The sequence below is a fragment of the Nyctereutes procyonoides genome, unplaced genomic scaffold (genome assembly GCF_905146905.1).
Source record: "Nyctereutes procyonoides isolate TBG_1078 unplaced genomic scaffold, NYPRO_anot_genome, whole genome shotgun sequence".
In the NCBI taxonomy this organism is placed as follows: domain Eukaryota; kingdom Metazoa; phylum Chordata; class Mammalia; order Carnivora; family Canidae; genus Nyctereutes; species Nyctereutes procyonoides.
Genome location: NW_026575047.1, coordinates 26,924,998 through 26,940,380, shown reverse-complemented (window position 1 = coordinate 26,940,380; position 15,383 = coordinate 26,924,998). Strand labels below are relative to the sequence as shown.

Here is a 15,383-nt window from a genome sequence, read left to right as displayed (position 1 = left end):
AGTGACATGAAGAATGTGTCAGACACAGTGGGCACTCAGCAACTGTCCATCTTTCCTTTATTCCGATGACTTTTATAATCAGTTAGGGATATCATAGACAGGAATTTCGTCTGAATCACCACAAAATCCCTGGATGGATTTGGTCTGAGACTCAAGCTCTATTTGAGGTGTTTGTGTTTTATGGGTCTATCGCATGGCTTCTTTCAAATTTTTCTTTAACTTTTGAAGAAAATCTGAAAATAAGAGCTGAAAGTAAAATGCTCAGCCAGTTCTCCCTTTTATGGGCATGTTGGTAGTTTTTCTGTCCAAACTAAACAGTCTCTGTTATGGTCTTACCCAACTTGATTTGCAAAGAATCTAAAACTTGTCCTGGAATGAACTTGCTGGCCAGTTGCTTTTAAAATATGATATTAAAATATGTTTTTAAAAGGCAACAAAAAATGTCACTGGCTCTTCCATGTAGACATTGCATCAGCAATTTCTAGGCTTTTTGATTGGAAAGGAAAGCAATGTTTTGCTCGGTCCCCCATCTGAGTGCAAGGGATAACTAATAATAATACCTACAGATGGCAACCAAATGGAAATCATCTCTTTGACACAGATTATGCAGCTATTTGGAGCTAATATTATATTTTTTATTAGATTTCTTTCTCCTCTAAGCTAATATTTCAGAAATCAAAGTAGCCCTCTGGACCATATATACCAGGATGTACAGAAAGAAAATATTGCTTGCAAACAGACATTAATCAATTTTCAGGGCTAATGAAAGGAGGTAGAGATTTGGTTTCAGCAAGTAAAAGTGGCCAAATGAGCTGGCATGTGTCAGAGGTCAGCAGGATTACACGTCCAGGGAAGGAGGAAGGAGTGCGCAGGTGGTACGGAGGAACAGTGTTGAGTGTGGCTGTTTCTGTCTGAACCCTGCCACACCTGAGCTCAAGATGCTGCATTTTCAGGTTAGTGTCAGCTGCAGGTGATCCTGGGTCTGACTGTTCCTCCACTATCTCCCCGGGCATCGATGTGAGTGATGCCAATGACCCCGTGCCCACCCCTTCTTGCTCAAGCTCTCTGCAACCTAGAGTCGGAGCTGCAGACTCTGATACATCTTCCACTCTTTCTATCATTTCACTCAGAGGGCCCAGTGCTGGGACATGACTTTCCAGGTCAGTTTTTGTCATTTGGTGGGTTTTGATGGGAGCATGCAGCTCTCCAAAGACTGAATTTGTGTTTTATCTGGTGGTGCAATGGTAAGGCTGAAAAGACTCATGGACTTTGGGGTCAGACAGATCCAGGTCTGAACCCTGCTTTGCCACTTACTGATTCTGGGGAAACCACCCAACCTCTCTGAATCTCATTTCCTCACCTGAGGAATTTCCTTATCTCTAAGATGGGAAGCAGTCACTCTATAGGATTTTGTGAGGCTTACCAGTGGTAATCAAGTGATGTATTTGACACACAGCAGAAAATATAACAAGCGACAGTTAAAATGAACCAAGGGATGAGGTAGAAAGCAGAGAGCACATTTGATCAGGACTCTGTGATGAACCAGAAATGGTCCAGATGAAATTTACCAAATCGATGCAAACATTTTTTCACTATGTTCCAAAATTTAAATTGCAAGCATACAAGATACCGTAGACTCATCTCTGGCTCAAATATATTCAGGTCTCCCATATTCTAGGAAGAAATTATTTTGCTTTCACTAACTCCTCAAGCTCTGTTCCTTACCCTTCCCTTCCAGTTCTGCCACATTTGTTGAAGGATGGAGCCTTGAGGCCTATAGCCTCTTCTCAACCTCTTGCTCCTTTCACAGCCTACTCTGTTTCCACAGTTCTCCTGAAAGGTCTCTCTCGAGTCTAGAAAGTCACCATTGTGCTCATATTGCCCTTACAGCCTTGTCAACTCTACAGCTTCCAGCCTGATGGCCAGCGCTTCCTTTCAAACAGCAGTTCTCAATCTTGGCTGCATATTAGAATCACCTGGGGAGGGGGAGCTTTAAAAAAATGTTCGATGCCTGGATTCCACCCTCTAGAAGTCCTTATGTAATCGTCTAGGGTACAGCCTGGGTGCCGGGATTTTTCAAAGCCCCCCTGTCGATGACTAAGGGGCAGCTAAAGTTGAGAACTACAGCTAAGTTGACTCCTCTCTTTCATTCATATAACACTGCAAAGCTCTGTTTCCCCTGCTTGAACACTTCTTCTGAATCTCTTTCAGGGTGTCACCCAAATCCTGTTTATAATGCAATTTTGTGAGTAAGGCAAGTTATAGTTGGGGTCGTTGCTATCATGTTGCTAAAGGAATCTGGAATTCTTGGTTCATCAGGAGCTTACTGAATGTAGGTTCAGGGTATAGCTGGATGGCTATGGGGAAAGAGATAAGGAGGAAGGGAAGGGGAGGGAGGAAGGAGAGAGGGAGGGAGGGAAGGAATGAAGGAAGGAGAGAGGGAGGGAGGGAGGACAGGAAAGAAGGAAGGAAAATCTTATACTCTATGGTCCAAACAACTTAATAACCCTGTATATCTAATGCTTTCTCTTCTGCATCTCAACAGAGGTACCAAGAATATTAATGTTAGCTATGATTGATTGAGCACCATTATATCCTCACAGCAACTTTGATGAGAAGGATACTATTTTCCTTATTTTTTACAGCCAGGAAATGGAATCAGGAGAGTTAGTTGCCTCATAACACAAGCCTAGAAAATGAGAGAGCTGCTATTTTAACTCAGGTCAAATCCTCCATGGATTTGGGGCACCTGGGTGGCTCAGTGGTTGAGCATCTGCCTTCGGCTCAGGTTGTAATCCTGGGGTCCTGGGATCAAGTTCCACGTCGAGCGCCCTGTGGGGAGCCTGATTCTCCCTCTGCCTATGTCTCTGCCTCTCTCTCTCTCATGAATAAATAAATAAATAAATCTTAAAAAGAATCCTAAGTAATTAATGCCAAATCTTGGGAGAACTCCTTCAGAAATCCTTCCTGAGGGAGATATTCAACTACCTGAAACTGGTCTTGTATCTCATGCCCCTTTTCCCTTCTCTGGAGTGGGACCCTGCCATCCTTCTATGTGTGCCTTGATGTTCATGCTTCTCCTCTTCTCATCACCCAGGCCACCTCTGTTCTGTTTGGCAATGCCGTGTGAACAGGTGGTGTCTGGAGTCATAGAGCAATGGTGGCATCAGGTGGGGCAGGGACCAAGCATGCCACATGTCTGGGAGAACGACCAAGTCAATAACAACACAGAAAGTTTGCTGTGGTAGCTCACTTGTCTTCTCTGCTCAGTAGGAAGTGTGGTACCCGAAGGACCAGGTTTTTGCTGGGAGGGAGAGACAAGGTTTCTCTGAGGGTCTCAGGGGAAGTATTGGTGACAAGAAAAGGAAAGAGTGCAGGATTGGGAAAGATGGGACAAAGGAGTGTCTTTAGGGGAAAAGGTATGGATTCAGCAAAACCTTTCTTTCCACCTCTCCCCCCACCATTCCTTTTCCCCATCCCTCCCTCCTCAATTCTGTGGTCCCTTTCTCCCCAAACCAGCCAGCTGTCCCTTGAACCTGCACTCAGAAAGCTTTTCTGATTAACCATGGATTGCACATTCCCTCTAGCAACACCATGGCAACAACTTCAACTACAAATTGCCTTAATTATAAGATTTGCGTGCTTTGCCCCACAAAACAACATTTAAAAAGGATGTGAGTGAGATTTTAATGCAACACGGTGGTGGAGAGGTTGGGACGGAAAAGTGAGCTGAGACGTGGGGAAGGACACTTGTTCCATGGTGGGATGGGGTCAGGGTAACAGAAAGGGAAGTCATCACCCCCCTCCTGCGACCTTGCATCCTGAACTCGCCAGAGAATACACGAGGCGCTTGATGTCTGAAAAGATTGGGTTTGGCTGCCAGGAAGTGAAATTTCACGCTCAATCATGGTAACCGGATTCATCCTTGTGGTTCGCACATTTTGCCCGTCCTCCAGCTCATGGCTTTGATTTTCTATTTCCTCTTAAAACTGCTTCATTTTGCACTTGTCTTTGAACTGGCCTCCAATCCTGTGTGGGAAGGCCACGCTGACACGAATGGCGTTTCCGTTCTGTGGCAGGCACGGTGCTAGGCACTCCGGTGCTGGGGGGCATGTGTACCCACAAAGATGGAGGCTAGGCCCGACGGGGGAGGCTTGGGCTTGGAGAAGAGGGTGAGGAGAAAATGGGAAGAGGACAGGATTTTGGAGAAGGAGGTGGCTGGAATGGAAGAGAGATGGGCAGGAAAAGCAGAAGACAGAGATAGGTGGCAAATGTGGGAGGGGGCAGGGAAAGGAAATACTGTGTAGAAGAGAGAAGTAGAGGGTGCCTGGGTGGCTCAGGGGATTAAACATCTGCCTACGGCTCAGGTCATGATCTCCGGGTCTTGGGAGAGAGCTCCATGTTGGGCTCCCTGCTCAGTGGGGAGTCTGCTTCTCCCTTCTGCTTCTGCTCCTCCTCCTGCTTGTGATCTCTCTGTCTTTCCCAATCTCTCTCAAATATATAAATAAAGCTTTTTAAAAAGTGGTGGGACGGGAAGGGAGCTGGCTGAGTGAAGAGGGTGAATAGGAGCAGGACAAGGGGTGTGAATCGGAAGATGAAGAAAGTGGCAGGAGAGATGGAGTCTCAATGGAAGGGGAACAGGGTGTCTCCATGGAAAGGGCTGGAGGTGTTAGGAACTTAATGGTATTTCCCTCCCCCATTCACATATTGAAGCCCTAATCCTCGATGTGACTAAGACCTTTAAGGAGGTAATTAAGGTGAAGAAAGTTACGGGAATGGGCCTCTAATCCAATTGGACTGGTGTTCTCATAAGAGGAAGAGACACCAGATCTCTCTCTCTCTCTCTCTCTCCCATGTGAAGACTCAGGGAGAAAGCAGCTGTCTGCCAGAAAAAGGGTTTTCACAAGAAACTAACCCTGCCGGCCCCTTGCTCTTAGACTTCCAGCCTCCAGAACTATGAGAAGATAGATTTCTGTTGTTCAAGTCCCAGGCTGTGGCATTATTTTGCTATGGTGGCCTGAGTGCACAAAGACAAGGGGTATGGAGATTGAAGATTCCCATAGGAGGCCAGGAGAATCAGCGTCCACCCCAACCTGCCCATGTTTGGGAGGTGGGCAGTGACACAAGTTTCACATTTCCTCCTCCAATCCAAAGAACACAAGGATACCAGCTCTGTTGGCCAGGAGATTATATGCTCAGGTACGTATGTGTCACTGCTAACTGATGGTGAGATTTTGGGTCTCATTTGTAAAAACTGCTAAGCAGCAGCAGTCTTATTGGGAGTGCTGAAAGGATTAAAGAAGGCTTTACCACACAAGTACCTTATGGGGAGGGCATGCACTCGGTTAAGTATAGCTGTTAGTGTTGTGTGCATCTCTGTGCATGTTTGTTTAGGAAAGTTTTTTTTTTAAAGATTTTTTATTTATTTATTCAGAGAGAGAGAGAGAGGGAGAGAGAGCAGGCACCATGCAGAGAGCCTGACGTGGGACTAGATCCAGGGTCTCCAGGATCATGCCCTGGGCTGCAGGTGGCGCTAAACCGCTGCGCCACCGGGGCTGCCCTGTTTAGGAAAGTTTTTTATTTTATTTTATTTTATTTTATTTTATTTTATTTTATTTTATTTTTTATAATAAATTTATTTTTTATTGGTGTTCAATTTATTTATTTATTTATTTTTAAATAAATTAATTTTTATTGGTGTTCAATTTACCAACATACAGAATAACACCCAGTGCTCATCCCGTCAAGTGCCCCCCTCAGTGCCCGTCACCCATTCACCCCCACCCCCCGCCCTCCTCCCCTTCCACCACCCCTAGTTCGTTTCCCAGATTTAGGAGTCTTTATGTTCTGTCTCCCTTTCTGATATTTCCCACACATTTCTTCGCCCTTCCCTTATATTCCCTTTCACTATTATTTATATTCCCCAAATGAATGAGAATATATAATGTTTGTCCTTCTCCGATTGACTTACTTCACTCAGCATAATACCCTCCAGTGCCATCCACGTTGAAGCAAATGGTGGGTATTTGTCGTTTCTAGTGGCTGAGTAATACTCCATTGTATACATAAACCACATCTTTATCCATTCATCTTTTGATGGAAAGTTTTTTGAAGAGCAAAGGCTCTTGAGATTTCCCACACAACAAGAAAGTGGGATCTTTGTTTCTGTCTCTAGATTATACTGAGTCATGCATAATTGCCATTTTTAAGGGTCAAAGCACAGTGTTTTTTTTTTTTTAAGATTTATTTAGTTATTTCAAACACAGAGAGAGAGAGAGAGAGAGAGAGAGCACATGCGAGAGAGCACAAGGGGGTGGGAGGGGCAGAGGGAGAAGCAGATGCCCAGCTGAGCAGGGAGCCCAAAGTGGGGCTGGATTCCAGGACTCTGGGATCATGTTCTGAGCTAAGGTAGATGCTTAACTGACTGAACTACCCAGGTATCCCCCTCTTTTATTACAGTAAGTGTTTTTTGAAAAGGAACATTTCACATACAAATGCAGATATTTGGACTTACTTGAAATATCTGAAGATCTAAGCACCATGAGGCCACTTTGCCCCACAGATACTGCCCACTTCAGGGGGAGCATGCTGCCCTAGGTCCCCAGGGTCTCTACCTCTCACTTACTCATGTACACTTCCTGCGAGGTCCAATAGCTTTAGGATGGTAGCCCTTGACTTAATGTATTGCTTAGAGCTCTGCTCATGTGCTGTTGATAAGACAGTGAAATGGGTACACTTTTTTTTCAGGAAAAAGTATTAGAACAAAAGTATGTAGCACCGTGTGAGCAAATGGGGAGCATAAATCATCGCAAAACAAACATCCCGAGGCCTTGGCTGATCAAAACAAGCCCGGAAAAGCCAGTCTGGATTTTGTCACTCTGTTTTGACAGCATCATGGAAACACTTTCCTCTTGGCTGAAATCCTTTCCCTTAACACGTTTCATTCACATGCAAGTCCATTTACTGAGTATCCTGTGTGTATTCCTTTCTCTTCCTTGTGCTTTTGTTTTAATCCCCTACTAGATGTCAGTGTGTCCAGTTAGAAGCAATCCCATAAAAACGAGGCTGAGGGAAACATTAGATGGCTGGCCAAAAGTATCAGGCTCCTAACAATAACAAAAATTTGTATCACTTTCTAGCTCACATACTTTTTCTTATATCATATCACATCAACTATTTCCAGAAGCCAGTAGAATAGGAATATATTATTCCCATTTTCGATGATGAGCAAATAGAGGCTCAGAGTTCATAACTTGCACAATAGGAAGGGTTAGGGCTGAAAATACACACAGAGCAAGCACAGTTCCTGATTCTTCATTCTAGGTAACTGTGAAGAAAAGCAATACCACAACATGGGTCAAAGTTGGCTTTGCTACAACTAAGTTTAAAAAATAACCCAAGTGTTGTATGAGATGGGCTTACTAGCAAAGTGGATCCTTGTTTAGCATCAAGAAAAATGGAGTATTTAAGTCAGAGAGCGTTAATTGGACATTGGATTCCCTGCAGCCTGGGCTGTAGACAGTATGCAGAGTAGTAGCTAGAACAGCTCTAGAAAGTACCCGGTTCTCCCTTAGAATTCACTGATTTCATTCTACATTCTTTCCTGCTAGTCCTAGAGTGAGTTCAGATCCTTTCTCAATGTGGGACTCCAAGTAGTCACTCTCCATCCCAGAAAGCAGATACGGAGTTAGCACTAGATGTGAAACTTATCTGTAATTTGGTGTTCGGGTCTGGAGGTCTGTTTCAAGAGGGGCATGAATATTCTCAGTGAATCCTATGGTGTCCAGGGCAAGTCCTTCCTGTAAGTGCAGGGAGACCAGGGGAGGGTGGAAAGGCACACAGTGGTATCTTCAAGTGGATGTTTCCTTGCTATGGCTAAATGCAGCTCAAGGACTAATGTAGAAACATTAAAAGGGGCCATATTTTGGGCATGATAAAGAATTTCCTGTTGACCAGTGGTGCTTTAATGGAAGGTGCTGCCTAATTAAGTATGAATGTGTTGTTACTGGTACATTGAAGCTGGAGGTGAGATCTGTAATGTGGATAAACTCTAAAAGTCTTTTTGGGGTGCCTGGGTGGTTCAGTTGGTTAAGCATCTGCCTTCGGCTCAGGTTATGATCTCAGGGCCCTGGAATCGAGCCCCACATCAGCGGAGATGTTTGTCCCTCTCCTTCTGCCCCTCCCCCTCGCTTGTGCTCTCTCTCAAATAAATAAATAAAATCTTAAAAAAGAATTCTAGGGACACCTGGGTGGCTCAGTAGTTGAGCGGCTGCCTTCAGCCCAGGGCATGATCCTGAAGTCCCGGGATTGAGTCCCAAGTTGGGCTCCCTGCATGGAGCCTGCTTCTCTCTCTGCCAGTGTCTCTGCCTCTCTCTCTCTCTCTCTCTCTCTCTCTCTCTCTCTCTGTGTCTCATGAAGGAATAAAGAAAATCTTTTTTTTTTTGAAATAAATAAAATCTTTAAAAAAAATTCTAAAAGTCGATTTGGATACTATTCCATCTCAGCCTCAGGGACAAACAGGGGGATGATCAGCAGTTTCTGAAATATTTTAGGGGCCTGGCACATAAAACTGTCATCAAGGAATCAAAGTTTTTGTTGCGTTTCCAGATTATATTGGAATCATATAAAATTGCCGTTTTTGGTAGGTAATAAAATGGTTGAAGGTCAGCAATTTGATATGATTCAGCATAATTCATACAAAGGCAAGGGATGAACTCGATTCTTTAGACCTATGAGACACGGAGAAAAGAATGCCTGAGAAAATGTGGAGTTCACCATACACAGGTATTGGGTTGTTGAGGATTGAATCGTGTTCCCCTGAAATTCCAGGTTGAAGGACCTCAGAATATGACTGTACAAGAAGGTAAGGCATTTAAAGCTGTGATAAAATTACAATAAGGCCCATTAAGGAGACCCTAATCCAATCTGACTGGTATCCTTGTAAGAAGAAGATGTTTGGATACACAAGGAGTTACTAGGGCTTCTCTGCATAGAAGAAAGAATATGTGAAGACACAGCAAGAAGGCAGCCATCTGTAAGCCAAGCAGAGAGGCTTCAGAAGAAACCAAACCTACTGATACCTTGATCTTGGACTTCGTGCCTCCAGAACTGTGAGAATATAAATTTCTGTTGTTGAAGCCCCCAGCCTGTGGTACTTAGTATACCTGGATATGTGGCTATATGGGGAGCTGGAGGGATGAATGTAGACAAGGAGTGTGGTCCAAAGACAGGTTTTCAAAAGCCCTCCAAGACCATTCCATTGATCTTTATTGGGAAGGAAAAGAGGAGATGCTAATGATCCAAGAAATTGATAGATATTTACCTATGATAAAAGAGTTGGTAATGGTGATAAATTCAAAGGATCTCCTGATGAGGATTCCATCAATGTCAAATTAGATTTCACAGTGAAATGGGATAAAAACGAACTACAGTTAACACTCCTCCATCACAAGAGGTAGGCAGCTAAATTTTGCAAAAGGCACACAGCCAGGATGATGGGTAAATGTTTCTTCTGAAAGGATATATTAAAATGTAGCCTCCCCCAATCACTGCATGCCTGTACCATTACTGTGTATATATCAGTATGCCAAGGCTATATAATCATAAAACTTTTGCACACCCTAAAATTCTTCTGGAAATATGCCTGCTTGATATGGAGAAGCAGTCTAGAAATGTGATTGAGTAGGGAACTGAATAGTTAATGATTTCCATAAAAGTGCATAGCAGGCTATTTTCATGGAGTTTGAAGTGTTGGAAGGCCATTGGACACCAACTTGTTCCTCCTGTCCCTTCCATCTCTTACCCCCTCTCATTTTACAGGGTTGAATCTGGATTTAGTGAGGCCTCCAAGTTATTATTCTGACAGGACTCTGTGATGGTCAGAGCCTTGCTGTAGCAGGTTTACGGGACTGGGCCCAACGAGCATCTCTACCCTTTAACTGCTGTGTGAACATCTGCTACTCTTATCTCATCTGAACAAATATTGCTTCTTAACTGGAGATTTAGTCTCTGCTCCTTCTGGACACTGATTAATCATCTTAAATCATCATTCTAATAAACTTCCAAGGAGTTACTTTGTTTACAAACTTTTAATGATTATTCCATTAAAAGAAAAATCTGAACTTTGTGGTTTGGCATTCAAGGCTTTCTATGATCTGATTACAACCAAGTCTGGTTATTTTTTTTCCATCTAAGTCTTCTGAGCTCATTTCCCTCTGCTCTATATGTGTGCCCTTTTCTGCCAGGGTAGCTTTGCTGCTACTCCTCATGCTATTCTCTCTCATGCTTTTACTAATGTTCTTGCTGCCTGGATATCCTTCCCACCAATCCCTATCTATCTTTCAAGGTTAAATTACATATTACTTCCTCTGAGGAGTCTTCCCTGCATGCAAGATGCACAGCATCAGATGGTCCTGAGTTTGAGAGCATACCCTGCCCCTCACTTCCTAGAACATCTCTGGAAGGTTATTGAATTTCTCTAGGGTTCAGTTTTCTCGCTGTGATATGGGCAAGTCAATATCCACCATGTAGCCTTATGAAGTACATATGGGACAGCCATACTGTGAAGTACTTGGCATAGTTCCTTGTACGTGGTAAACATCAAAGAATGTTACATACTACTCTGATTATTCCAGGGAACTGCAGACTCCCTTTCTGTGAATTCCCATTCATCTGAACTCTCTGATATTCTTCCTTGTAAATCTGGATTTTGCATTTTAGATATTAGGACTCACATGTTGTGTTCCCCATGCTATTTGTAACTCCTTGAAGGTGTGATCGTGGTTTAGTTAGTGTGTGTCCTGTGCATTGACCTCATTTCTGTAAGCCCTCAAACCACAGGCAAAGGCTGACCTTGTAGGTGTGAAATTTGGGTATGACAACAATTTGCTTTTTTTCTTTTTTTTTTTTTAAGATTTATTTATTCATTCATGAGAGAGAGGAGAGAGAGAGAAGCAGGCTCCCTGCAGGAAGTCTAATGCAGGACTTGATCCCAGGACCCCAGGATCACGACCTGAGTCAAACGCAGATGCTCAACCACTGAGCCACCCAGGTTCCCCACAACAATTTGCTTTGCTGTCACTTTTCTCTCTAAAAGTTGACAATAGTTTTTTTTTTTTTAAAGTCAGTTTCCTTAGATATGAGAATCCTAGTTGTAGGGCTTTTGTTTTCTAGAAACATGGCAGATAATGTGTGAAGAGGCTGGTAGAGATTGATAAGTTGGGAAAGACACATGTCTGTGGCCTGAACTAATTAGGCCAACTTAGCCTCACCATTTTCCATCATGCCATCTGTATTCCAAGTTTGTGTGATACTCCTGGGATTGGGGGCAAGGTTTTACATTCTGATGCACTTGGAAAACACTAGATTCTAAAGACCCACTCATGGAGAGACAGAGGATGTTGTAAGAAACTAAAATGTGTGAGAAGTCCTACAGTAAAGAAACCAGCTCTTAATAGCTAATAAGAGTAGCTAACATTCACTGAGCTCTTTCATGGCAGATATTTTGATAGTAGGCCCTTTATACGAATTCTTTAATTTAATCCTCAAATGCTATAATTATTATCCTTACTTTACAGATGAAGAAATCAATGCTTGAATGGTCCAAGTTCTTATAGCTCCTTACTCTTAAAAGTTGGAGTTGGGATTGGAATCAGATATTTATAACTCTAGAACCTGTTCTGGTTCACTGTGATACACAGCTTCTCATATTCCTGGATTTGCCTGATCAGGAAGTACTTTTGGTTATCCTCTTATTAATAACCCATGAAAGTCATGTCCCTTGGGATGCACTTTGGGCAACAGAGCTTTGCTTTCCCAAGCTACTTGGTTCATGGGAGCAGCCGTGACCTTTCCACCTCTGCACTTTGCTTACTGATGTTCTTGCTCACCTTGCCTTTATCATAACATTTTACTCTTCCTTCAAGGCCTAGTTCAAATGCAACTGTATGAGGAGCTTTCTTTGATGTCAGCAGGTTTATGTGCAAAGGCATCTGTGTTCTCCACTCCTGTTAATGTTCAGTCTCTCTGTCAAGAGCCATGCTCAAAGAGCCTTGGTAAAGTTTCTGGCACTGAGTGGGCACTCAGATAGAGTTTAGTGAATCACAATCTTCCTAGCTGCTCTAGGGGGTCATTTCCCGAGCCTGGGGCTCTTCAAGTCACAGGTTATAGACTTGCGGGTTATGACTGTAGCTGGTGACCTGGGCTGAGTCTGGCTCCGACCCTTTTCAGGTTTGGAGAGCATCACTCCTGAACTCCCTGGCAGTTCATTAGTTAACACTGTCCCCCCTCTGTGCCTCGCAGATGTTGCCTCTCCCCAGCCTCTGTGAGGTGAAGAGCACGATTAGGTCACATTGGGCCTCTTGTCAGTGTCCTTCTGGGGACAAACCTGACCTGTCCTTTCCAGGGTGTTGTCTAGGTTTCATTACAAAGCCCCCCAGTGGCTGTGCCTTGGATGAGTCAGCTGGCTTGGGGCTTCATTAGCAACTCTAATTGCCTTTTTGTTTTTGTCCTCTTTGGGGCCTTCTCAGGCCCAGAGGTGGGGCCTGGCGGGCCTGGCTTCCAGAAATGCCGCCAGCCTCCACAAGAGCCCGTGATGGGAAGTCCGCGCCCCACTCCCCAGCAGCCACGTCATGCCACACTGTGCATTTCTGGGCCGCACCCTTCCCCAGGGTGCACTCAGGCGCCATGCAACCGCTGGCCATCCCAGCTCCCTGGCTGCCTGTGATGAGGTCATGGGGTGGGGTACTGGAGACCCCCCCTCCAAATAGGGTGGGGGCTTCCCCAACTGGCCTGGGAATGGTGGAGACGAGGAGATGGTAATAATCTTGTCCGTCCAACCCACTGCTCCCTCTCTTGAGCTTGCATGGCCGGCATGGACAGAAGTGGAGGGAGGAAGAGAGAGCAGGGAAGACACAGGGAGGAGAAGGAGAGCAGAGTGGCCGGCATGGATTCCTCACTTCCTCCATTAACAACTGGAGATGGAAAAAGGAGCCAGCAGTTTCTCTTGACCACCTTGCAATGAGCCGACCGAGCTGCCTTCTCTCCTCTCTGTAACAATGTCCTTCTTCTGATCTTAACCTCTTTTTTTTTTTTTTCACTCACTGAGACCACAAAAGGTAGAGGAAGCCACCATAATCCATCTTATATAATTAGAATTTGACACAGAAGGAAAAAATATCCCAGAAACAGAGCAGCAGCTGGTCCGGCAAGGCAGGTGAAGCCCTTCCCAACCCAAGCACACTTCTCCGGGCAGAGCCTCACATTCTCACCCAGGCCTAATGAGCACGTTTGCTCTTGCTTCTGCACCAGTGGGTCTCGTAGACTGAAGTCGCCTAGGTGTCCCAGAGCACTCAAGCTTGGTCAAACCCACCAGGTTTTTAGCCTCCGCCCGTGAGTACATATGTGTGCGTGGAGGAATGAATGCTCTGTTAAAATTGAAGCCTGCCGGGGGAATTTGCAGATAGATCTCTGTGGATAGCTAGCTATTTGCATCTGGAATTCTGTCTCGGAAAGATGGGAAATCTGATAAGAGAGACTTTCCCAGGGAAATAGGATCAGCACATCACACATTTACTTGTCCTTCCACCTAAAACCACCGCATACTTCCCATATGATCATTGCCATAGAAAACCAAGGAATACCTAAGCGTCTCTGATCCCTACTTGTATCAAAGGCAAAATCAAGAGGGCAAAGCCACCCTCACCAGACCCTAGCATTGTCAGTCAACTGCAACCAGAATGAACAAACATGGAATTGAACTTTTTTTCTCCTAGGACATCAGAGCCGTAACATCCTTATCCAGTCGTTACAAAGGAAAAGCCGAATGATTTATTTAACTTTAAAAAACGTATTCTGCAAAACAAGTTTATAAGAAGTCATAGTAACCACACTTAAGAAAATTTTTTGGAATGATAGTAAAATCTTCCATGGGAAAGATTTCCGACTTAATAGAAAGATCATAGCTCTGGAAGCCGAATTGCACGTAACGGGATAAGAAAACACAGATACTCTGACCCGGGAAATAAATGAGCCCATCACCACACTAGTGAATGTGAGGCGCATCAGGTTGGAGATTCTGAGGAATATCTTGCACACATTTTCTAAGATAAATCTCATTTTTCAAATAGTCAAAGCTATTTCACAGAGGTTTGCGTCAAGCAGAATAGAAAGCAGGAGAAGGCATGACTGCTGAGGTTTTCCAACCTCTGATTTATCATTTGTTGACATACTTTCTACAAGTTCCTCATTTCTTTACAAGTAGCTGTCTTAAGTTCTTCCAGTAAATATTTTTGATGAAGGCCAAACAGGAGGCAAAAAGTTCAAGAGAATGGCTTACCTTTTCTAGGCATTGCTGATGTCAAAATTTTCCCCAAAACATGAGGCTTTCTTGCTTTGGTTGTCCCATGAATTTAGAAACCATTAAAAAATTTAAAGCAGAAATATGTGTGTCTTATTCGAAGCTGTTTCAAAACAATACAAAAAATAACGCGATGAAAAATAAAGTGCTCTTCTGAGCATGAGATTGTGTTTGAAGCTTGGAGCTCATGCTGTTGCACGAAGTTTTGCAACTGTCTTTCTCAGTTTAAACAACCTCCCGCTCCTCCCCACCACTTGCCAACGTCTATAATTTAAAGCAACTGCGATCCTTCCCATAATACTCACATTTCAAAGAGCTAAATATATAGGCTCGTTGGGAAAGAGTAGGAGCGGGTGACGTTCCTCTGCAAACCCGGGACCGAGGCAAATGGGAAGCAAAGGTTTCAGGTATCTGAGCAATTCTCTTTTACCCGTAGCTCTTCTCACTGTGTTACTTCAAGTTGCTTCTTTGCCTTTTCAAGTGATGCCTTGAGACCAAATGGCATCACTTCACTGGAAGAAAAAAAAAAAACACACAGAAAAGTTTCTGTCTCAACTTATAGGACAGTGATACTAGTGAAATTATGTTTAAACTTTTGCTAACACAATTATTTCTATTCAATTCTTCCCTAATTCATCTGTTTGAAAATGTAAAATTAATGTGCATTACGTTTTCATAAAAGGGGAAAATACCTAAAATGATGTCATTTGATTGGACTTATTTTAGCTTGCATCCTGTATATGAATCATAAACTCTAGGAGGGATACTCGCTTTGCAGAGTGTGTCCATGTAGCTGGGTAAGTCTCTGACATAGAGACTGTAATCAATGTTCCTGATTTCACTCTTTCAACCACACTTCCCCATTTGCCATTAAACACACACACACACACACACACACACACACACACACACACACACAGCATTTGTGAATTCAAATTACAGCCAACCTAAAGTGATGATTTAAAAAAAAATACTTATAGTATATCTTAAAGCTGGTCTTGCTTAGTATTTGAGAGATAATAAGTAC

General features: G+C 43.6%; 1 protein-coding gene across 2 annotated transcripts in view; it reads right to left on the bottom strand.

Annotated features, from left to right (window-relative positions):
- The window catches only part of C1QTNF7 (C1q and TNF related 7), a 106,058-nt gene extending 91,499 nt beyond the window's left edge, over positions 1 to 14,559 (bottom strand). For both annotated transcript variants that reach the window (XM_055326897.1, XM_055326894.1), the window contains exon 1: positions 14,336 to 14,559. Coding sequence is in view for 1 of the 2 variants with exons in the window: in XM_055326894.1 (XP_055182869.1) it covers positions 14,336 to 14,348 (13 nt within the window). In the remaining variant the exon portion in view is untranslated. The remainder of the gene's footprint in view (positions 1 to 14,335) is intronic.
- Positions 14,560 to 15,383: the final 824 nt, after the last annotated feature.